The sequence below is a fragment of the Salvia hispanica genome, chromosome 6 (genome assembly GCF_023119035.1).
Source record: "Salvia hispanica cultivar TCC Black 2014 chromosome 6, UniMelb_Shisp_WGS_1.0, whole genome shotgun sequence".
NCBI classification, from domain to species: Eukaryota; Viridiplantae; Streptophyta; class Magnoliopsida; order Lamiales; family Lamiaceae; genus Salvia; species Salvia hispanica.
Genome location: NC_062970.1, coordinates 43,760,781 through 43,785,780, shown reverse-complemented (window position 1 = coordinate 43,785,780; position 25,000 = coordinate 43,760,781). Strand labels below are relative to the sequence as shown.

The following is a 25,000-nucleotide window of genomic DNA, read 5'->3' as shown; positions in this document are numbered from 1 at the left end:
CAACCGGGCGACGGCGGCGGGAAAACGATGGAGGGGTCGGGATCTCTGCGGCGGGGTAGGGGAGGTCATGGGAACCGGCACTGCTGCTGTACTCACCGGAGGAGTTGAGCTTCGTCCGCTTCGGCCAGCCAGCTTAAACACCCGCACGAAACTTGGCGGAATCTTGCAGCACAACATAGACATCCCAATAATTGAAAACACCGATCTTCTTTGGCTTGTCGGGGTACTGCTCCATGGACAAACTCTTCACATCATCCATGGACATGCCGTTGGTTGCAGTGCGGATGTTGTTTTCGTAGATGCCGGAAAATCGGCTGATGGCCCTCCTCAGCCGCTCCCACTATTTCCGGCATAGCTCTCCATTGTGAGGCTTCTCACCTGGCGGGCATAATTTGATGTAGTTCTGGCTAATGTGCCACCACATTCTGTCGATAGTCTGGTTAGCTCCGATGTAGGGATCCTCGACTATACTGACCCAGGCCTTTGCCAGCGCGACGCACTCTGTCTCGCTCCAGACGGTCCTCTTTCTCTCGCCGGCGTCCTCCTCCTCCCCTCGTCCCCCGCACGCGAGGACTCAGTAGTGCCCTTGCCCTTGCCCTTGCCTTTCCTTTCTTCATCGACTTCCCACTGCCGGTGGTATCTGAATGGGAGACTCTCTGACTGGAGATATCCCCAACTCCTCAAAAGAGAGTCTCAATGCCGATGAACTAAGTCTCCAGAGAAGTACTCTGGAAATCGCTAGACAATAAATCCATGTAGGGGTGATACACATTGTCCCCAGGTGGTTGGGGGACCCCCACTATGCTACCCCCTGATAGGGATCTACCCATTGGCCTACCAGCAACCCAAATCACGGACGATCAAAAGCAGCTAACAAGGGTAGGCGCAAAGAGAGAACGAGTCAAGCACAAACATGGAAGGACAGACCAAGACGAAATGCGTCTCGACCTCTGAAGTTCAAAGACTTCGCCACCTATTAGAATTAGGATTTATTTAAATCGCATATTTTTTTAATTTATTTTTGCTTTCCTTATTTTTTGGAACAATTGCTTAGTTTAGATTATTTAAATCTTTTTCGGGTTTTCTTCTTGATTCTTTCCTGAATCGTAAGTCGAATCAAGCAAGGTCCGAACTCTATATATAAAGAGTTCATTAGAGAGTCAAAAAATCATCGAGAAATAAGAAATAAAATTCTTTTCCTCGAAACCTTAATTCTCTCAAAACCCTAGCCTCCGCTAGGTTTATCGTTCTTAGCGTTTCTCATCACAAACAGGTGCTCAATTCCCTTGATCGAACCTCAGGTTCTATCAATTTGGTGCTTCCATTGTGTCCTCTTCTCACACCTACATACTGAAACTCAGAAAATCAATTAATTATAAGAATGTAGTATAATCAGAAGGCAGTATACACTATCTGTATACAGAGAAGTCATTCCAATAGGTGTTTGAAAACACCAAAAATGTACAATAACAAAAGCAGAATCATCAAGATATATTAAAGTCATATAATCAAACATTGTATAACTAAAGGAGTTAGGTAGCCTCAAAATGAGGGCAGAGTCATAAGCTGTACATTGATACTAATAAAAGACAGAAAGGGGTACATTGATATCTCACTACATACCAAGCAAAATGGGAGATATAATAAAGCCTCCAACAAAATCTCATTACAACCTTCAAGACTAGAAATACTAATAACCACCAAAACCTTTACAACAAAACTAATAATAATCTCCTTCAATATCAGCACAACAATGGTAACAATCACCATATTCAAAATCACTATCATAGTTGTCTTTCCTTTTCGTTATCCAATCCATAAAACTGATAGAGTCGGTATGGAGCCACAGATCTCCTCTCTCAGAAAGTCTATGGTCAGAATCATAAACTTTCTCAAGACCAGAGCATAGCCGAAGATCGAGCGATTTGAGGTGGGGGCAGTCATCGAGAATCGCCTCCAGTCCCTTATATCCCATCGGATGTTCACAGAGTCGCAGATGGTGCAGATTCGGCATGGTTTTTCGAATTGCCACCACGTCCCCTGCAAAATCTGCATCTTCATCGAAACAGTTGTGATATGAAAAGGATTTCAACATTGGGCAAGCAATCCCAATGGTTTCAAAATCATCGGACTTGAGCATTTGATTCATCATAATGTGCAACTCTTCCAACTGTGGCAGTTTTTTTATAACTAGAATCAAATCTTCTATGACTGAATCACGAGTATCACACACAAAAACTGTAAGGCATCGAAGCTGACATGATCTGTGGAAAAAGTAGAACATAGAGCATATTAGGCCATGCTTGGTATGATGGAATGGAATGGTGGAATGGAATGTGATTCCTACTTCCATTCTATTCATTTGTTTGGTGTGATGGAATGAATGAGTGAATGGATGAAAATGGAAAGAAAATCCAAGGAAATTGACATTTCATTCCTATCTTCATTCCATTCCAAGCTCCATTCCATTCCACCTTCATTCCATTCCATCATACCAAGCATGCCCTTAGAGACTACAAAAGGGATCATAAACAAACAAAGGCTCTAAACTACTAATCACCACACCAGGAACAAAAGAACAACGCGCAAATTAAAGAAATTGTAGAAAACTCAATTAATTAAATAGACGTGAGCAGAGGATATGAAATGAGAGAATTGTACCGATCTGCTACGTAATTTAGCAAGTCATGAAATTTCCAAACGCAAAGCTTGAGGTTGAGGAGTTGTCCCTGGCTTAGATCAACTGCGCGACGGACAAAGTAACTGAATTTGATCGCCCTACAGCAGCAAATGCAGCAAACGTAGTCATGTGTGCAGCTCCTTTCACTGAAGATCTCGTTATCTCCGCAGCCCCCGCAGCGGCAAATGTTGCCGAAATCGCGGGCGGCGGGACGTCGGTAGTCCAAATCAATAGAGCGCCACGTGGCCGGATTCTGGCAGACTCTCCACCAAGTCTTGCACACGTACTGAGCAGTGTCAATTTTACTGATATGGCTGGTCTGAATTCGTGGAAACAAACAGAGAATTCATAAGGCCCACTTCATGGGAAAAATAGTGACAAAGTTCAAACCTACATTTTGAGGCGGCCAATAAGCATCAAGTCCAAATTCGAGCTTCATCTTTTTTATCCAACACTTATAAGATTACCAAACTTCATCGATTTAGTTTTTTTTTCTTGTTCCATTTGAATCATCGAATTATCAAACAAAATCAAAACACTAATCAACATACTAGATTTTTTACTCTTAACTCATGGATCGGAAATGCACATTAAAATCAAACCCGAATTAAAGTGAGAATCTAGATTGTGAAGGTATATAATGGGGACAGTTCAAAACAATGAGTATTGCATTTCTTTTGTTTTATGTAGTAGTTCTATTTGAATTTTAAAAAAAAAGATGGAGCTCAAATATGATGCCAGCAACAATTTGATTAAAACAAAATAACATAATAGTATGATGGTAATGCAAAAGCAATGCAAAATGAGGACAGAGTCATTAGCTGTATGTTGCTACTCAAAAAAAGACAGAAAGAATCCATTGAGATTATAACCAAGCAAAAGGGGAGATATAATGAAACCTCCAAAATGCTGCCTTACAACTTGAAATCAACTAGCAACACAAACGCCTACTATAATGTTAGGACTGGTACTTGTCCATATAGATTTAAACCAAAATCGATGGAAGAAACCTTTACCGTCTACACCTACATAAAAAGTGAAGTCATATCTTGAAATCTCAGGCACCTTAGCATTTTCATCTAATAAGGTTTGAAATCGTAAGAACGAGCAAATACTCCACAACCATCATCATCATTGAAGCCATCATCAGACCAATCAGGCCTGCACAAATCTGTCAAATACGATGATGTAATGACATCCCAATCTTCATATCCAGGATATTCAAGCAAATCAGGATCACTAGTGTTACCGTCAGTAGGGAGTATCAGATCTTTTATTCGCTCTATACATCTGTTAAACAGAACTTCATCTAGATCAACACCAGAGCATCTTCGAAGATCGAGTGATTCAAGGTGGGGGCAGCCATCGAGAATCGCTTTCACTCCCTTGTTCCTCATATACAGTTCCCATAGTCTGAGATGGCGCAGATTAGGCATGCTTTTTCCAATTGCAATAGCATGCTTAGTGCAGAAATCTTCAAAATCCTCATCTTCTGGACAAAATGGATGCTCGTACGAATGTTGGTTATATGTAAATGATTTCAACTTGGGGCAAGAGATGCCAATGGTTGCAAATTGTTTGGGTGTGAGTGATGGCATCCTGATAAGGTGCAACTCTTCCAGTTGAGGGAGTTTTTTCATCATGTCTGTCAAATCAGTTTCAGTTTCCTCATACCATGCGAGTGTAAGGCATTGAAGCTGACTTGATCTGTCGAAAGAGAAGAACATAAGACCATATCAGTGATTCTAGGTAAAGAAAGAATTGGAACACCACAAAATAGAGGTTCAAAAAGCAAGAATCACAACACCGGGAATATTTAGGTTGTACAAACAGGCAACAGCAGTAACACTCGGAGCAAAACATTCAAATAACAAATTGAAATCCATAATGTTAAAGAAGCATCTGTATTGTATACACACTCTAAGAGTACTTATTATAAAATCAGCATAATTTCATCATACAAGCTTAAAAATTCACATAAACTATTTATAAAGCTTTACTCAATCTCCACCTCCAACAAGATAAATAACACAAGTGCTATGAATAAGAAACATTAACTGCCTCACAACATGAAAATGACAACTATGCACAAAAATTTCACTGTTTAGCAACACTTTTTAAGCTCTCTATACAATCCCTACTATCATCATGTTCTAACCTGCGCACTTAGCAATTTCTCAAAGCTGATTTTCAACTAATCACTACACAAAATTAATCTCCTAGAAATTCTGCAAAATCAAAATTAAAGCACAAAAATTGAAAGCACATACATAGAGCAGAGAATCAAGCGTAGCAAAGGAAGGAATTATACCGCTCGGCGGCGTAGTTTAGAAACCCAGAATATTCTTCCAAATTGATAACCTTGAGCTCGATCAACTGCCCCTGGCTACGATCCACAGCGCAGCGGCAAATGATGTCAAATTCTGCTACGTCATCGCAACGTCGATAGTCCAAATCAATAACGCGCCACATGGCCGGATTTTTGCAGGCTCTCCGCCACGCACTGCACACTAGCTGCGCGATCCCCAGTCTCTGTTCGGCGTGCAGCCTTTGGAGGATATTCGCCGTCAATTCCTCGGGCAATTCGATCCACGGAGGTGCGGCGGAGGAATCCGGCGCCTTCGACATGCCGAATTCGGACTTCCTTTTCAACATTTTCGAATTTTAGGGTTAATTGCGCAACGATTTCGATATTTCTTTGGCTACACTCTGTTTATAGAAAATAATAGAGCACTCCTTATTTTCTTAAATTTTTCTTTAATATAGATTTAGTAGAGAAATTATTTTCATTACCAATAATTTTATAAATAGTTATAAATTTATGATTAACATAGTGTCAACACATAAATTTATAATTAACATATGTCAGTTATCTCCGAGTGAAAAGGTAAATGGAGAGGTAAACTAATATAACTACCATATTTACCTTTTCTTCATGAAAAATCATTCTTTAGGGGGAGAGGTATTTGAGAAGGTATTATATCTTTTTACATTTTGAAGAGGTATCTTTACCTCTCCATCAATAGAGAGGTAAAATCATATAACTATCATATTTACCTTCTTTTCATAAAAAAATCATTCTCCAAAGGAGAAGGTATTTAAGAAGGTATTACACTTTATGTTTTTTTAATGCTTTTGTACTATTATTTTATTTTTTTTAAAGTAATATACCTTTCTATATATCTTTTATCCTTGGAGTTAATTAACTCTTAAAAAGGTATATTGCACTTTTTGAGAATGTATAAATATAATATACCCTTCATTTATTTCTTCCCTTGGAGTTGCTATTAGGTCGAACGAAATATGATTCTTAAGGAGTACTAAGCTATGTGGATAATATAATGCCATCATACAAGCTGAAATTTTTATAGAGATTGTTAAGGCTTTACTCTATCTACTCAAATTTTACAAGAGAAATGGTCATTTCATTTCTAAAGAGCTCACAAGTCATAACCAATTTGTAGTTGCAACATAAAATTCATGGTAACAAATATATAAACACAATTACACAATGGCTTTGAATAAGATCTAGATAAATTAACCACATCCATTGACTCATAGCATGCAAATTTCAATATCTAGCAACTAATTTTGTAAACATTTTCCAAGGCACACAAAATTATAGAGAAATACATTGCCAATATTTCAAGACTAGAAATAGTTCTTGATAACCATCAAACTTCATCGCAACCATCCTAATAATAATCAGGATCATACTCAAAATCACTAGGATAGAATTCATCATTGTCGAAAACAGATAAGTCCTCATCGTCCCATTCATCACGCTAAACAATTGGTTCCATTAAATCGAGCCACGGATCTTTTATTTGATTAGAACATCTCTCGACAAGAGCCCCTTCAAGATCAAGGCCGGCACATCCTTGAAGATCAAGTGACTCGAGGTGGGGGCAGCCATCGAGAATTGCTTCCAGTCCCTTATTTGATTAGGCATGTTTTTTCCAATTTAATAATGTTACTAATTTTGTGAATAAAGAATGCCAAAAAGATCCATATCAAACTCAACGAAAAAAAGATAGATATATACTTAATATGTAGATTGAAGATCTGAACATGCAGCCAAATACACCATTTGAAAGAAAAACAGAGTTTTACACAAAGCAAACATAAAAGTGAAGACGCTTGATCTACCAGAATTTTCAATACACGGAATAGTAATAAAGATACGGGTATATTCCTATAAATATGCACGTATTATAAAACCTTCTTGTATAAATTTTATTTTTCAACTGTGATAAATACTATTCTAAATTTCTAATTAAGTTCTTAGTCGTCCTGCAAATTGAATAAAATCCTCTTGTATAAATTTTACTTTTCAACTGTGATAAATACTATTCTAAATTTCTAATTAAGTTCTTAGTCGTCCTGCAAATTGAATAAAACCCTCTTGTATAAATTTTACTTTTCAACTGTGATAAATACTATTCTAAATTTCTAATTAAGTTCTTAGTCGTCCTGCAAATTGAATAAAACCCTCTTGTATAAATTTTACTTTTCAACTGTGATAAATACTATTCTAAATTTCTAATTAAGTTCTTAGTCGTCCTGCAAATTGAATAAAACCTTCTTGTATAAATTTTACTTTTCAACTGTGATAAATACTATTCTAAATTTCTAATTAAGTTCTTAGTCGTCCTGCAAATTGAATAAAACCCTCTTGTATAAATTTTACTTTTCAACTGTGATAAATACTATTCTAAATTTCTAATTAAGTTCTTAGTCGTCCTGCAAATTGAATAAAACCCTCTTGTATAAATTTTACTTTTCAACTGTGATAAATACTATTCTAAATTTCTAATTAAGTTCTTAGCTGTCCTGCAAATTGAATAAAACCCTTTTGTATAAATTTTACTTTTCAACTGTGATAAATACTATTCTAAATTTCTAGTTAAGTTTTTAGTCGTCCTACAAATTAAATTGAATTAAATTAAATTAAATTAAATATGACCACTCTTATTCATTAGGCGGAAACAAATATCAGACACCGAAAGCTACTATACAGTATACACTATATATACCCAAGTTATTGTGTACCAAATTATAGTATCAACTTAATTTATTCTACCTAAAAGTGGATTTGAAAAATTATATCTCATGATTGAATACTTATATCTTATATTTTGTTTTATTATTGAATCTCATAACTTAATCATAAATGGATAATCATATGATAAAAGTCATAGTCAATCCCTTCTAAGTTTCAATTGAATTAATCTCATATAGATGGATAAATTAATAGTCAATCCTTTCTAACAGAATTAATCTCACAGCTTAATCCTAAATGGATAATCATATGATAATGTCTCATTATTCAGTCCTAGATGGATATAATAATGAGTCATAGAGTTCATCAAATTTGAAACCATGCATCTATATAAACCCCATTCATCATCTCAAAACATATCCGCATTCAACACCCTCACCAAATTAGGGTTTTCTCCGAAAAAAAAATATGAAGAACTTAACAACATTCAGTCTTCTCTTAACAATAGCCACCCTCCTCACGGCCACCGCCACCGCCGGAGACACCCCATGGTTCCAAACCTTCTGCCAGGGAAACAAAGCCACGACCAAGCTTCATTTCTACGTCCACGACATCCGCGCCGGCCCTAACGCCACCTTGTTCACCGTCGCCAACTCCTCCATCACCAACACCTCCCCCACCGGCTTTGGCCGGGTCAACGTCTTTGACGACAAGGTCACGGTGGCCCCGGAGCTCGGCTCGGAGGAGGTGGCTAGAGGTCAGGGCACCACCACTTCCATGGACCTAAATGTTCAAGCATTCTCCATGAACCTCAACTTCTTCTTGACCTCGGGTCCGTACAAGGGCAGCACCGTCACCATCAACGGCCGCAACCAATTCGCCGATGCCACGAGGGAGCTTTCCGTCGTCGGCGGGGCCGGGGCTTTCCGGAATGCTCGTGGATATGCAATTACGAGTAGCTATTCTTTTGAGGAGGTCAACAACTACAGTGTGCTCGAGTACACGGTTTATGTCACCACTCCATCTCTACCGTGTTGATGCTGTCGTTTTATTTCCACTTGTGTTTGGGTTATTTTGGTTGAATTATGTGTGAATAAATGATGTCCACAATTGCTTAATTATGATAACATGTGTATTTTGAAGGAAAAATAAAAGTCTTCCATGATGTGGAATCGTGACTCGTGTTCCGATCGATTGATCTGAGGGGAATCGTCGTACCAATTGAGTTAATTTCGAGATGCATGGCACGATTACTAGTGCATGTTTGATGTTGCAATGAAGTATATGTTCCGTTTGGAAAATTTGTTTTACAAATCATAAATGGAACTCAAAACGGTAATATTTGAATTTATATATAAACGCTCAATGAGTATCAATGTATAACTAAGTTAAGGTCATAAAGGGCTTTTCATCCATAGATATTGCAATAACGGGAGATGATACAAACAAGAATGCATTTAAATTTAGAAATGCAGCTCAAATCTTGGCCCTATAATAAAATGATCAAATGGTCAATAATTAACTAAAAACACGAAATGTCATTATTAATCAGTTTTAGGTCATTTTATAAAATTTGGGTTTGATGTCATTTTTAGATTATTTTAGGTCTTTCATTTATTAAAATAATCTAAATTTAAACTAACAATAGCCTAACAATGCCCTACATATAATTTTATTCTGAGTTTCTATATTTAAATATAATCTTGCACAGATCAAAACCCTTAGCAATAATTGTACGATTTTTCTTGTGCTATCAATCGTGGAATTTATATGTCGAAAAGATTGAAACGCAATTGTTGTATTCCGTGGAAATTAAAATAAGGAAACGTGCTATGTTTTGTTTTCCTATGTGAATGTGTGTGACTAGCTTGGTCAATTTTTTTGTTATAGCTTGTGGTACAATTATCTGGCATACTTATTATTCTTATTTAATTTATTGAGAGATCTAACTTATTAAGATGTCTAAGTAAATTATCTTACTAGCGTGGTATATCCCTCATTAATTGATACCGTCTAATGAGTTTTAAAAATCATACATGAAAAAAGTTAGTAGAATTGTGAGTCCTATAATAAAATATGAGTTGATTGAATTAGTAGGATGTGAAGCTCATTACCAAAAATAATAAAAAATGTTCCAATTAAAAAGGGATGGACGAAAAAGAAAACTGATGAGGAACCACATAAAACTAAGAATAATATTCATATTTAAGCTGAAAAAATTATTGTACAGAAAATTAGAATATCCATTGCAATAACGATAATCTTGACCTTAATTGTAATCAATTAGCTAGTCATGTACTCCCTCCGCTCTTTAATATATGTCTCAGTTTGACATAACACAGATTTTAACAAATGTAATAGAAATTGAGTTGAAACAGTTAATGGAATGTGAATCTTGCTTTTATATATTATAATTTAATAATAAAATTTGAATAAAATGAGTCAGTGAAATATATGGTCTATTAGTGAAATATATGGTCTATTATCAAAAGTGGTAGAAGGAAACGAGACAATTAATATGAAATGGACAAAAATGGAATAACTGAGACACATAACAGGTGACTGCGAGTATTCATCAACATAATTAGAATACAGCATTTACTATAGTAATATCCTTGGTATAATATTTTCTTGGAGCTATATAGTCTTTAAATAGAATACTCGATTGGTACGTATCCTATTTTATACTCCTATGTAGGTAGTAATCAAAATTAGTTTCTTTATACCCCCTTAAAGGGATGTTAATGTAGCCTACAATCCGTGAGCCGGCCCAAATAACCCGCCAAATTTACAGGGTTAGGGCTGAAAATTTCTAGCTCGATTAGTCCGCACCCGATTAATCCGCAACCCGTTAGGGGCCAGACCCGAAAATCCGATGGGCTGGCCTGAAAACCCGATAAAATTTCTATCGTTCTATTTGTTTAACTCTAATTCGATACTTCATTGGTTATTTTATAATATAGATTACTAAAAAAATAACTTTCAATTTTATATATTAAATATATAAATTATATATTAAACTTTTAATAACATAATAATAGATATATAAATTAGAAACTTCAAATTCACTAAAATTAATATTCATTTTTGTGCATAGTTGTCATTTTCATTTTGTGAGGCAGTTAATGCTTCTTATTCCTAGCACTTGTCAACACATAAATTTATAATTAACACATTGTCAATTAATCGTAGTACTCTATTTAGGGAGAAGGAAATTTGATTCTTAAGGAGTACTAAGCTATGTGGATAATATAATGCCATCATACAAGCTGAAATTTTTATAGAGATTGTTAAGGCTTTACTCTACCTAGACAAATTTTACAAGAGAAATGCTCATTTCATTTCTAAAGAGCTCATAAGTCATACACATCAAGCAAAGATTTGTAGTTGCCACATAAAATTCTTGGTAACAAATATATAAACACAATTACACAATGGCTTTGAATAAGATCTAGATAAATTAACCACATCCATTGACTCATAGCATCCAAATTTCAATATTTAGCAACCATTTTGTCAACTATGTTTGTTGCCAAAATTAGTTCAAAGGCACACAAAATTCTAGAGAAATACATCGCCAAAATTTCAAGACTAGAAATAGTTCTCGATAACCATCAAAGTTCATCGCAACCATCCTAATAATAATCATGATCATACTCAAAATCACTAGTATAGAATTCAACACTGTTGAAAACAGATAAGTCCTCATCGTCCCGTTCATCACGCTAAACAATTGGTTCCATTAAATCGAGCCACAGATCTTTTATTTGGTTAGAACATATCTCGACAAGAGCCCCTTCAAGATCAAGGCAGGCACATATCCTTGAAGATCAAGTGACTCGAGGTGGGGGCAGCTATCGAGAATTGCTTCCAGTCCCTTATCTGATTAGGCATGGTTTTTCCAATTTAATAATGTTACTAATTTTGTGAATAAAGAATGCCAAAAAGATCCACATCAAACTCAACGAAAAAAAGGTAGATATATAATAGGTAGATTGAAGATCTGAATATGCAGCCAAATACACCATTTGAAAAAAAACAGAGTTGTGCACAAAGCTAACATAAAAGTGAAGACGCTTGATCTACCAGAATTTTCAATACACGGAATAGTAATAACCTTCAAGATCTAATCAACGATGTGACACTAGAATCAGAATCAGAATCAGAATCAGATCTCTTCAACGATGGCATACTAGAATCAGATTGGATCCACAGTGGGATAGTAGAACTAGAACTCGTAGAATCGGAATCAGTGGATTCAGTGTCATCATCCCTATTATAAGGTGCCTGGATCTTCAGATCCCTGATTTGATCAGAACACCTTTTGCCAAGAGAGCCTTGTAGGTAAAGACCGGGGCATTGGCAAAGCTCAAGCGATTCGAGGTGGGGGCAACCATCGAGAATCGCTTCGAGCGCATGATTTCCCATCCGCAGATGGCAAAGACGGAGATGGCGCAAATTAGGCATCGTTTTTCCAATCGCTACAGCATGCTTTGAAAATTCTTCATAGCTTTTCGACGAGTCGTTATATGTGAATGATTTTAACCCGGAGCAAGAGATGCCAATGCTTTCGAAATCTTCGATACTGAGCGGTGGCATCTGCGTAACGCGAAGCTCTTCCAACTGTGGAAATCTTCTTATTGCCAGAATCAAATCACGATTGCTTTCACGTCCATACTCTCCAAGTTGAAGAATTCGAAGCTGACTTGATCTGTCAAATAAATAAACAGACTTCACTCAGTAAAAAGGTAAAGAGTAATTAAGTTGGGAAGTGAAAGAGTTGTACCGATCGGCTATGTAGTTTAGCAATCCATCCACTCTAGAAGCAGCAATCCTTAGCTCGATCAATTGTCCCTGACTACGATCCAGTGCGCGAAGGAAAATGTTCCTAAAATTTCCGACTTTGCTTAGCATTGCGTGACGACGAAGATCCAAATCAATGACGCGCCACATGGCGGGATTCTTGCAGATTCTCCACCATGTCCTTATCTCTTCGGTGTGCAACCTCTGCAGGATATTAGCTGTCAAATCATCAGGCAGTTCAATCCACGGCGGCGAGGCTGACCTCCGAATTGGAGGATAGGCTGAGGATGAAGAGAATGAAGAGGATGGCATCATATTCATCATTCAACTTCAAATTGAGTTTGAATTAGAGATAATATAGGTGTAGGATAATTGCTTGTAGCAGGGAGTATTAGCATATATAATCACTCTCCTCCTTCCATTAATTCATCTTTATCCTTTTTCTATTTTCTTATTCAACAAATTGCTTACCTTTTTATTTCATTTCGATTCTATTCTTTTTCCTTTGTTTAGAAACTTTTCCTTTTCACAAGTTCAATATACAATTATAGTAGTACAAGTAAGTAAAGACAACTTTTTTAAATGTGTCAAGAAAAAACCCCCTCAAGTAATGTGAGATGTAGGAAGCTGTACTATTTGTTATGCACACATTTGGTTATTTATCTATAAAATAGCTGGATATGAATTGTAAACTAATTACTAATAAATAGTACTCCCTCCGTTTTATAGTCGTATAGTCATTTTTTCATTTCGGGATATTCCATCATAGTAGAGTCATTTCTCTATTTAGCAAAAAAGGGAGTAACACTTTTTGTTTATCTCTTTTCTTACTTTATTCTCTCAACTTTTCTAATTTTTATAGAGTTACTGTATTATCTCTTTGCTTGATATATTTGAAATCTCTGTTTTAATGTCGATGCGAAAGAGAAGTGACTCTACTACTGGAACGAAGGGAGGACTAAGATATATGTATATTGACATAGTAAATTGATTTAAATTTAAAGGATTTAAATTTAAACGATTTCAACATTGGGCAAGCAATCCCAATGGTTTCAAAATCATCGGACACGAGCTTTGGATTCATCATAAGGTGCAGCTCTTCCAATTGTGGCAGTTTTTTAATTGCCAAAATCAACCCACTTGTATCATAATCAACACCACACTGTAAAAATGTAAGGCTTTGAAGCTGAGATGATATGTGGAAAAAGTAGAACATATACAGAGCATATCAGAGACTACTGGAAATCAAAATTCAGTGAGGTTGAAGCGCAAAGAACAACACAAAAAATGATAGAATTGTACCGATGTGCTACGTAATTTAGCGACTCATACAAATCCCAAACGCCAAGTGTTAGGGAGATACAAAACAGAGAAATAAAAAACTGGATATCTGAAAGTCGTGTTTATCACTTTCAGATCAAATCAATTTCGGGGTTCAGCCAAAATGTTTGATAGGATAAAATTCAGAGTATTAGAAGATCATATGTTTGTATTTTCGATAATTTTGAACCAGAAAATGATCAGCAGAAGAAGATGAAACAGTGCAATGAAGCATTGCACCTGTTGGGAATGAAACCGAAAATAACCGAATTTCAAAGGTTTCCAGAATTGCAATTTAGTCCTTCGACTTTCGGAAATTATATTTTCGGATGAATTTTCGATACCAGCCAGGGGCTCTGCCCCTTGGACCCCGCTACCCGGGGGCGCTGCCCCCGGACCCCCGTTCATCTATCTAGGAGCTTCGCTCCTAATATTATAACGAATTCAAATAAGTGTGCACTCCGCACCTCCATACTTAAATGATGTATCATTATAACAATAACCGATCATTCAAGTTAATCCAATTACACTAAAATATCTAACACCAGCTTGAGGTTGAGGAGTTGTCCCTGGCTTAGATCAACTGCGCGACGGACAAGGAACGCGAATTTGTCCTCCCCACAATGGCAAACGTCATCATGTGTGCAGCTCCCTTCACAAACACTCTCATCGCGGGCGGCGGGACGGCGATAGTCCAAATCAATAGAGCGCCACGTGGCCGGATTCTGGCAGACTCTCCACCAAGTAGTGCAAACACACTGCGCACTCTCAATTATCTCCTCCGTATACAGCCTCTGCAGAATATCTGCAGTCAGATGCTCCGGTAGCTCGATCCACGGCGGCCAAGGGGCTGAGGATGAAGATCCCCTTTTCAATTTCTTCGACTTTTTAGGGTTTCGTTTTCGCGGCTTCATGGTGTGAGTGTTGATTTGGGGAAGATGGTTCGATTGTAATTTTAATAAGCGCTCAATTTGTAGGAAAAGATACTTTACATTTTATTTTATTTTTTAAATTCTCCCTAATCGTTTATATTTGGAGGGAAATATAAAATATATAATTTATTTAGAATTTCCATTAATTTTAATAAAATACTTTGGCTTTTAAATTATACTCCTACATACTCCATATTCTATAAATTTAAACTAATGAGATGATTACAAAAAATTTAAAAAGTTAAGATACAGTACAAAATTGATAAAGTAAGAGAAATAAAAATAAAGGGCGTTAGTGGAAAACTGGTCTCATCTCACTAGAGAGAATGAAATTTCACAATACATAAAAACATGAGGAATAGCAATACATAAAGGTTGCCGATTGCACAATAATCACAAGATATATTGAAAAAAAATCAACTAGATTCAAGAATAATGAAAATAATAGATTTAAGTACCAAAAAACATGAGGAATAGCAATACATAAAGGTTGCCGATTGCACAATAATCACAATATATTGAAAAAAAATCAACTAGATTCAAGAATAATGAAAATAATAGATTTAAGTACAAAATATTGGTTGTTTAATTGGGCCAATACATCCGACTTTAACGGGCAAGCGACACACCAGCCTGTTATCCTTCCACTGCCGAGAGCGGGAAGTGGTCGTTGCTCTGTGAAACCAGCCTAACGCGGTGCCCTCCACACTATGACCCAAGAAGCCCATGCTTTCGCACAGGCCCCGTGGCCCAACTCCCAGCTTGGAACGGGCAGGCCAGAATAAGCACCGCAAAGCCCAGCCAGTTGGTTCGGGCCAATATCCAACCAATTTTATGCCCCCACTTGGGTTATAGGCCAACGTTACTAGGCCCAGCAATATACATGCCCATTTCATTCATTTATATATTATCACAACTTATACTAAGATATCGATGTGGGATAACACAAGAAACTTTGAAGTTACTAATTTTGGTGAATAAACATCTAAGAGAGATCAATGATACTACATCTTGGTGCGAACATCAAGATCAAGACCGACATCTCCGTGAAGAACAAGTGACTCAAGGTGGGGGCAGCCATCGAGAATTGCTTCTAGTCCCTTATGTTCCACAAGATGTACGGAAAGTCGGAGATGGTGCAGATTAGGTATGGTTTTTCCAATTGCTACAGCATACTCTGTAAATTCTAGATGCTCGCTCCAAGAGTTGTGGTAGTAGGTAAATGATTTCAACATGGGGCAAGAGTTGCCAATGCTTTTAAATTCGTCTACACTGAATGAAGGCATTCTCATACAGTGCAACTCTTCAAACTTTCCTGTTATATCATAATCCGAAAGTGTAAGGCTTCGAAGCTGACTTGATCAGTCAAAAGAGTTGGAACATACACCATATCAATGATTCTGGACAGAGAGGTTCTAAAAGCAGAATATTCACAACACCAAGTACATAACATCAATATTTTGAGTATAGTTGATACTAGTTCAGTGGCATGTGGCCACTACACAATAATACTACCCACCCTCTTTGACATAATCTCACACGGTCACACCTACATGCTGAATCTTGAAAATCAATTAATTATAAGAATATTTAATTTAAGCATCGAAGCTCACATGATCTGTGAAAAGAGTAGAACATAGAGCATATTAGTGACTATGCAGAATGAGACCATAAATAAAGGTTCTAAAACTATGAATCACCACACCGGGAATATTTGAATAAGAAAATCAGCAAAAAAGTATGGCCTCACTGCAAATCCTCATAACAACCAGATAAACTAACTACATACTACATTGATTTCAATACCTAGCAACAAATTTTGTAACCTCTCGACTTCTAACAATGTTTGTCCACCAAAATTAGTTCAGAGGCATAAGAGAAAAACACACAGAAAAGAAACCAGTTATTAAAATTCACAGAATTTTACTAAAATCAGCTGCTTTAAAGCACCGGATTTGATGTTAGACGTGAGCAGAGGATATGAAATGAAAGAATTATACTGATCAGCTACGTAGTCTAGCCACTCAATCGATGTCCAAACGCCAATCTTTAACCCGAGCAGTTTTCCCTGGCTTAAATCAACTGCACGAAGGACAAGGTACTCGAATTTGTTGACCACACAATGGCAGATGTCGCCATGTCCACAGCCCACAGTTACTACTCCTACAACTTAATAAAAACAATACTAGTATGCACAATGTCTAAATACACCGTTCATAAAGACTATTATCATTGAAAATCCTTAAATAGAGGAAGACTATATATCAGGAATTATACCGCTCGGCTTAGTTTAGAAGCCGAAACTCTTCATCGATATTGATAAGTTGATAACCTTGAGCTCGATCAACTGCCCCTGGCTACGATTCACAGCGCCGCGGCAAATGAGCTCAAATGAACTTCCTCGGCATCGCAACGTCGATAGTCCAAATCAATAACGCGCCACATGGCCGGATTTTTGCAGACTCTCCGCCATGTACTGCACACTAGCTGCTCACTCCCCAGTCTCTGTTCAGCGTGCAGCCTTTGGACGATATTCGCCATCAAATCCTCCGGCAGTTCGATCCATGGAGGCGGCGGCAGTGCAGCGGGGGAAGCCAACGTCTTCGACATGCCGAATTCGGACTTCTTCTTCAACATTTTCGAATTTTAGGGTTAATTGTGCAACGATTTCGATATTTCTTTGGCTACACTCTGTTCATAGAAAGCACTCCTTATTTTCCTAAATTTTTCTTGTATATAGATTTATTAGAGAAATTATTTACATTACCAATATTTTTTATAATTAACACATTCGAGGAAACTTAATTCAATAAATTTTCTAATGGGCAATAAATCATAGTCTATTTAGGGAGAAGGAAATGTTATGTGGAAATATAACCAAAGATACTTATGTACTAAAAATCAAAATTCAATAAGATAAGATAATGAGCATAATGCTGAAATTTTTATAGAAACAACAACGATATTGTTAGACATTGTGTTACCAAATGTTAATATTGGAAGATATTATGATACCAACTTACTAGGGATGAAATTCGAAACATAATCTCAACAAGAATATATAATCAGAAGGGAGTATACACTATCTATAGACAAAGAAGTCATTCCAATAGGTGTTTGAAAATAATAAAAATGGACAATAACAAAAGCAGAATGGAGTTATAAACTGTACATAGCAAAATGGGAGATATAATGACGCCTCCAACAAAATCTCATTACAACCTTCAACACTAGAAATAGTAATAACCATCAAAACCTCCACAACAACTAATAATATTCACCTCGAATATCGTCACAACAATAGTAAGGATGAACAACATATTCAGAATTAATATCATACCTATCCTTCCGTTTCTTTATCCAATCCATTAAACTGATAGAGTCGGTATGGAGCCACAGATCTTTTCTTTCCCGAGCAGAACGTCTTTGGCCAGAATAATAGTAGAACTTCTCAAATGCAGAGCATAGCCGAAGATCAAGTGATTTGAGGTGGGGGCAGCCCTCGAGAATCGCTTCCAGTCCCTCATATCCCATCCGATGTTCACAAAGTCGGAGATGGCGCAGATTAGGCATGGTCTTTCCAATTGCTTTAACATGCTCTGAAAAAGCTAAACCTTCTGAAAAATCTGAATCTTTGCTATGACAGTTATGATATGAAAACGATTTCAGCATTGGGCAAGCGATCCCAATAGTTTCAAACTCATTGGATGTGATCATCGGATTCATCATAAGGTGCAGCTCTTCCAATTGTGGCTGTTTCTCGATTCCCATAATCAACCTCCTTAAATGGTAATCATCATCACACTGTACAACTGTAAGGCTTCGAAGCTGACATGATCTGTGGAAAAAGTAGGAACATATATAGAGCATATTAGAGAGACTATGGATGGGACCAAAAATAAACAAAGTCTCTAAAACTAGAAAGATGAGAACAAAACAATCAAAATTCAGTGGAAGAATTATACCGATCTGCTACGTAATCTAGCAAGCCATACAAATACCAAACGCCAAGCTTGAGGTTTTGGAGTTGTCCCTGGCTTAGATCAACTGCGCGACGGACAAGGTAATTGAATTTGTTCTCCCAGCAACGGCAAATGTCGTCATGTGTGCAGCCCCCTTCACTGCAAATCTCATCATCTCCGCAGCCCCCGCAGAGGCAAATGTTGCCGAAATCGCGTGCGGCGGGACGTCGATAGTCCAGATCAATAGAGCGCCACGTGGCTGGATTTTGGCAGACTCTCCACCAAGTCTTGCACACGGTAGCTCGAATATCTGCCGTCAGATGCTCCGGTAGCTCGATCCACGGCGGCGAAGGAGGGGCTGAGGATGAAGATCCCCTTTTCAATTTCTTCGATTTTTTAGGGTTTCGTCTTCGTGGCTTCATGCTGTGACTATGTTGATTTGGGGCAGATGGTTTCATTGTGTTTTAATAAGCGGTCAATTTATAGGAAAAGATAGTTGAAATTTTTATATTTTTTAGGGATTCGTTTTCGTGGCTTCATGCTGGAAATGCAAATTCCATAATTTATTTATAATGGCCATTAATTTTAATAAAATTAGTTTAGCTTTTAAATTATACTAATACATAATATTCTATAAATTTAAACTAATGAGGGTGAGGTGCCGTCAGATGCTCCGGTAGCTCGATCAACGGCGGCAAAAGTGGAGGAGGCGGGGCTGAGGGTGAAGATGAAGATCGCCTGTTCAATTTCTTCGATTTTTTAGGGTTTCGTGGCTTCATGGTATGGGTGTAGATTTGGGGGATATGATTTCATTGTCTTATTAATAAGCGGTTCGTCGTCTGATTGTAGAAAAAGATACTCCAGTAACCCTAATTTTGATACAAATGATTTTATTTATTGAATTCTACTAGCAAACTAGTCTTTCACTCTATAGATTAAATTATTTACATTGTTTTATAATCAAGCATATTGAAAAATTATTATTGAATCTAATGTAAATGTGTCGGTTGTCATGACTAATTATCATGAGACTATCCATTTAAGATTAAGTTGTGAGATTATTTTAGTTGGAGGGGAGGCTATGACTAATAATCATGAGACTATCCATTTAGGATTAAGTTGTGGTGGTCAATCTTATGAACCAAACATGATACATATTTAATCATAAGATTTAGTCTTGCCAACCGAACACCCCCATTGTAATTTGCAAGAGCATCTCCAAGGGGAGAAGGTATATAAAAAATGTATATTATGTATTTACCTTCTTAAAAATAAAATATACCATTCTAAAAAGTAACACATCCCAAAGAGAAAATAAAAGTAAATTATTTTTTAAAAATAAAATAATAGTACAAAATGCATTAAAAAACATAAAGTGTAATACATTCTCAAGAAGACAAATATGATAGTTATAGAATTTTACCTCTCCATTGATGGGAAGGTAAAGATAGGGATGTGATCAAATGAAAATTCTAAATATTGTACAAACTAAAAACTATGATCTTGACCATTGAAAAATGTCAACAGATCAAAAAAAACATCAACAGAAAAATGTCAATAGAATTTCAACGGTAGTCAATGATTGATGTTGTGTTGATATTGTGTTGATACTGTGTTGACACGATGAAATTTGTTATTTTAATTTTGAATTTTAATAGTATATTCTTTAATATCAACATATCTATTAATATAATCCACACAATATCAATAATATCAATATTATTGTATTGATATACTCGTTTAATTGTGTTAGACATAACGAGGACTATGAAAATGACTACATTCCAACAAATTGACGATATTATCCATTTATTAATATTTTGTGTATTGTATTATGATATCCGGAAATTTTAATCTTGCCAACTCAATTTAATAGTATATTCTTTAATATCAACATATCTATTAATATAATCCACACAATATCAATAATATCAATATTATTGTATTGATATACTCGTTTAATTGTGTTAGACATAACGAGGACTATGAAAATGACTACATTCCAACAAATTGACGATATTATCCATTTATTAATATTTTGTGTATTGTATTATGATATCCGGAAATTTTAATCTTGCCAACTCAATTTAAGATCTAGTACTAATAGTTATTGATTGGTCTTGATTATGCACTAGAGTAATATTTGCACCTTAACATGATTGGTCTTGATTATGCACTAGAGTAATATTTGCACCTTAACATGACCCGTGAATTGGAAATTTATAATGCTATCATTTTTTTCTCAAGTCTCATTTATTCTTATTAATTTGGTCGTCACACACGACATGATCATTGTGAAGTTCGACGTCCGAAGGAGTGTTATGGTTCAGGTGATGGGCGTTAATTAAGGAGTTATTTTCGATTTCTAAGTCCACTCTAGAGAAATACTGATTTATTCAATTTTTCAGAGAGAAATATAAATAGAAAACCACAAAATTTAACATCAAGAACAAGATTGATCAAAGATGTATATCTCCATCATATCATCCACAGAGAAAGATGGAGAAGTGCCAAATAGAAAACCTATGGAAAAGACCAGGTAGAATCATCTTGCAATAATTAAGCTACATAAAAGTAAAGACACCTGATGATGCAGTTCTAAAAGACAAGTCTTGGAGGCTAAGAAAAGTATATTTTTGGTTTTATTTATTTCCTAGTTAATAGAATTAGGAGATGGAAAAAAATATTAGTTATTTTTGCTTATTATCTTTTTAGTTATTTTCTTTCCATAAGCTTATGATTTCATAGTTATTTTCTTTCTATAAGTTTAGGATTCCCCTTGCCTATATAAAGGCTTCATTGTTGATCTTCAAAGACAGACTTTTGAATATATAATTTTGCATTGAGTTTTTATACTCTGAAGTTCTCAATTTAGTCGAGTTCTTTTTATCCATCAGTTAATCAATCTCGTACGTCTCTTCGTTCATTTGCATCATTTGGTATCACGATCCAGGTTGATCATCAATGGCTGAACGTAGATATGGCGGCAGACGTGGCGATGCTCGTGTTAGCGGTCGTGGTGGGGGACTTGGAGATCTCCCAAACGAAAAGGCTGCGCGACAGCGTGATCTGCGCGACATCGAGAACGGTGATCTGCGACAACAGGTTCGAGACCTAGAGCGACGATTGGCGCGATTGGAGAAGCGTCGGGGGAAATCCGACCCGATGAGATCTAATGCGTCGGAGCGTCGTTCGGTGGATGATCCGTTATTCAACGACGTCTACGGTGGTCAGTCTAAGCCCGTGTACGACAAGGATATATTGCCGATGCCGGTGTATGTTGAAGCCGTATACGACGGAGGTATATTTTCGATACCGGTGTATGATAAGCCTGTATATGACGAGGATATATTGTTGATGCCGGTGTATGATAAGCCCATGTACGACAAGGATATATTCTCTGAGCTCCCCCGATTGATGAGCAAATCCCCGCCTCCTTCCGTGAAATTTGACGACGTTTCCGAAGACGAGGGCGTTGTCGTCTATGATGATGAGGAGTACGACAAGGAGATATGTTGGAAGGAAGATTTCCACAAATCAAGAATTGATCTCCTGCAATCAAGGATTGATATTGTAATTAGTGAATAATTTAAATACCTTGTATAGAATATTAGGTTAGCATGATTATAGCTTACCATATATTGGGTGATCATCTAGCCTATAAAAAGGCATGTAATTCTTCTCCATTTGAATAACCTAATACGATGAATTCTCTTCCAGAAGCCTTATGATTCCTTTAAACATGGCTTCAGAGCAGGTCAAAAATTAGGCTCAGAAACATCATCATCGCCTTACCAATCCCAACCAGAAAAACCAAAACCAAGTGAGAAAATCAAAATCCAAATCCAACATGGACGACGATAACAAACCACCCACAGAATCATTATATAACAAGATTCGAACAAGCAAGAATGTAACAGTTGCATTCAAACTCAACGGCAGCAATTACCCGTTGTGGTCACGACTGATGAAGGTCGCGATCGGGAGTAGGGGAGGCTACTCCCACATCACCGGAAACCAGTACCACCACTTCCGGGAAGCAAGGAGTATGAAGAATGGGAGGAGACAGATCTGATTGTCTTCTCCTGGATAGTGGACAACATGGAGACGGATATTATCGCCGACTTCGCTCACCATCAAACATCGAAGGCCCTCTGGGAGAATCTTGCCATCACGTATGAAAGCGAGACAGATCTCTTCCTCCTCTATGAACTAGAAGAAAAAGCAGGAGAAACAAGGAAATCTGGACCTTGAGACTTACTATCGGCAGATCCACAGATTGTGGATCAGTGTTGATCGGTGCCAAAAACAACCGATTGATTGTTGTGATAAAGGAGTAACCCAATACCGGACTTTTTCCAACACCAAGAGGCTGCTCAAATTCCTGTCTGGATTGAATGGAGAATACGAAAGCATCAAGCGAGACATCCTCAAGGAGGTGCCGATTCCCTCGGTGGAGACCGCCTACAGTATGGTGAAGAAGGAGGCGGCTCGAAGGAAGATCATGCCACCATCCCCCTCGAACCCTACCGTCGACGGCCACGGCAGCGCCGACTCATCATCGGGAGGAATTGGACATGGATTTGCAGTACAGGGACAGCGACAGCCTCAAAGAAGTGGAACCCCACGAACGACGGCCACTCACCGCCCGGGAAACAAACCGGCGGACAAATCGAAATTGTGGTGTTCTCACTGTGGAATGCAAAAACACACACGTGAAACGTGTTTCCAGCTTCAAGGATATCCGGAATGGTGGGAAGAAAGACAAGCCGCAAGAGCTAAAGTGGCAATCGGAATCTCCGCCGGAAATGAGGCGGCAAACAACCGATCCACTGGAGGGGGAAATCGAGAGATGACGAATGGAAGGGGACAACAGGGAGGTGCACCGCCGGAGGCTTCCAGCGGAGGCGGGAGTGGCGGCGTCGTCGGAGCAGAGCATTTCGCCGAGAGGATGAAGGGGGCGAGAGAGAATGGAGGCGGCGGAAATGGAGGTAAAGGGTTGGGGATTCACAACCCTAAACCTATATTTTCTGCCCTATATCAAATTGACCCCCCTGAAAATTTTAAATTATATAATGCACCCCACTGTTTGCTAAAAGGCCCCTCGAACTATCAGAATGTATATAGTGTGCCCCATTTTGTTGACTATCGCGAAAAACCCCCGGATACTCCTAAATTCGAGCAAAATAGTCCTTTGACCCTTAAAAATCGTTTCGAGCCTTTAAAAAATATTTCCGCTGCATATACTGTAAAAAGGGATTCTGAAAATGATAAGAAAGGATGGATTTTTGATTGTGGAGCTACAGATACTATGACACCAAATAAGGATGATTTTGTTAGTTTTAGTGATATTACTAAGACTTATATTCAGACTGCGAGTGGAGAACTTATTACTGTGGCCGGGGCTGGTACCATTGAAATATCCCCAACATTGAGATTGTCTAATTGTCTTTATGTTCCCACGCTATCCCAAAGATTGATGTTTATAAGTCATGTGACAAAAGAGCTGAATTGTACTTTGCTGATGCATCCCGACTTCTGTATTTTGCAGGATTTTCGGACGAGGAGGATACTTGGGCGTGGCACTGAGAACCAAGGACTCTACTACGTGGACGAGATAGCCCAACAAGGTAGTGCGATGCTGGCTCACGGATCCACGAAACAGGAAATTTGGCTCTGGCACCAACGACTAGGACACCCCTCCCCTGGTTATTTCAGTTTATTATTTCCTAAACTTTCTATCTCGAATGATTTTTCTTGTGAGACTTGTGTTTTGGCCAAAAGCCACAGACAATCGTTTAAATCTACAAATACTCGTATGAATTCTATTTTTTCCCTTGTTCATGCTGATGTGTGGGGTCCTTCACCTGTTGTGGGTGGGAATGGTTTTAGATATTTTGTGATATTTGTAGACGATTGCTCTAGGATGACATGGATATATTTTTTGAAACATAAGTCGGAGGTAGTTGATAAATTTATCCTTTTTTTCACTCTTGTCCAAACCCAATTTCAAACCACCATAAAAACCTTACGATCCGATAATGGCAGAGAATTTGTAAACCAAAAAATGACAGACTTCTTTACCGAAAAAGGCCTCCTTCACCAAACCACTTGCCCATACACACCTGAACAAAACGGGGTGGCCGAAAGAAAAAGTAGGACTATCCTCGAAATGACCCGAGCCCTGATAATTGAATCCAAAGTACCCAAGTCATTCTGGCCAGAAGCTATTGCTACCTCCGTTTACCTCATGAATCGGCTTCCTACAAAAATCCTAAACAAAAAAACCCCTCTCGATACC

At 37.6% G+C, this 25,000-nt stretch overlaps 3 protein-coding genes across 7 annotated transcripts; all 3 read right to left on the bottom strand.

The window, feature by feature from the left end:
• Positions 1–1,620: 1,620 nt before the first annotated feature.
• Positions 1,621–5,383, bottom strand: LOC125197274 (putative F-box/LRR-repeat protein 23). 5 transcript variants are annotated; one of them, XR_007172029.1, is made up of 4 exons: positions 4,992–5,350; positions 3,746–4,387; positions 2,662–2,999; positions 1,621–2,264 (listed from the first exon to the last, which is right to left on the bottom strand). XR_007172029.1 is itself a non-coding variant. In XM_048096000.1 (3 exons), exons 1-3 carry the CDS (start codon positions 5,333–5,335, stop codon positions 3,760–3,762), a joined length of 894 nt encoding a protein of 297 aa, XP_047951957.1. In that variant the 5' UTR covers positions 5,336–5,383; the 3' UTR covers positions 3,518–3,759. The 5 variants fall into 5 exon arrangements, 2 of the variants coding, with proteins under 2 accessions (XP_047951957.1, XP_047951956.1); XR_007172030.1 differs by having other exon boundaries at positions 1,621–2,049; XR_007172031.1 differs by having other exon boundaries at positions 1,621–2,040.
• Positions 1,621–14,759, bottom strand: LOC125197276 (putative F-box/LRR-repeat protein 23). The gene is made up of 4 exons (XM_048096001.1): positions 14,354–14,759; positions 13,788–13,834; positions 13,504–13,681; positions 1,621–2,083 (listed from the first exon to the last, which is right to left on the bottom strand). The coding sequence occupies exons 1-4, from the start codon at positions 14,717–14,719 to the stop codon at positions 1,721–1,723; spliced, it is 954 nt and encodes a 317-aa protein (XP_047951958.1). The 5' UTR covers positions 14,720–14,759; the 3' UTR covers positions 1,621–1,720.
• Positions 14,760–18,004: 3,245 nt separating this feature from the next.
• LOC125195428 (putative F-box/LRR-repeat protein 9) lies at positions 18,005–19,121 on the bottom strand. The gene is made up of 2 exons (XM_048093577.1): positions 18,703–19,121; positions 18,005–18,575 (listed from the first exon to the last, which is right to left on the bottom strand). The coding sequence occupies exons 1-2, from the start codon at positions 19,119–19,121 to the stop codon at positions 18,005–18,007; spliced, it is 990 nt and encodes a 329-aa protein (XP_047949534.1).
• Between the last annotated feature and the right edge of the window lie 5,879 nt (positions 19,122–25,000).

Bases quoted from the DNA above. Each gene is read 5' to 3' on its own strand.
- LOC125197274 (XM_048095999.1), bottom strand. From the start codon at position 5,335: ATGTTGAAAAGGAAGTCCGAATTCGGCATGTCGAAGGCGCCGGATTCC. The intron at 4,388-4,991 runs GTATAATTCCTT...CTCTTTCGACAG, and splicing joins CTAAACTACGCCGCCGAGCG to ATCAAGTCAGCTTCAATGCC.
- LOC125197276 (XM_048096001.1), bottom strand. From the start codon at position 14,719: ATGAAGCCGCGAAAACGAAACCCTAAAAAGTCGAAGAAATTGAAAAGG. The intron at 13,835-14,353 runs CTGGTGTTAGAT...ATCTCCCTAACA, and splicing joins GACAACTCCTCAACCTCAAG to CTTGGCGTTTGGGATTTGTA. The intron at 13,682-13,787 runs GTACAATTCTAT...CTTTTTCCACAT, and splicing joins CTAAATTACGTAGCACATCG to ATCATCTCAGCTTCAAAGCC.
- LOC125195428 (XM_048093577.1), bottom strand. From the start codon at position 19,121: ATGAAGCCACGAAGACGAAACCCTAAAAAATCGAAGAAATTGAAAAGG. The intron at 18,576-18,702 runs GTATAATTCTTC...CTTTTTCCACAG, and splicing joins CTAGATTACGTAGCAGATCG to ATCATGTCAGCTTCGAAGCC.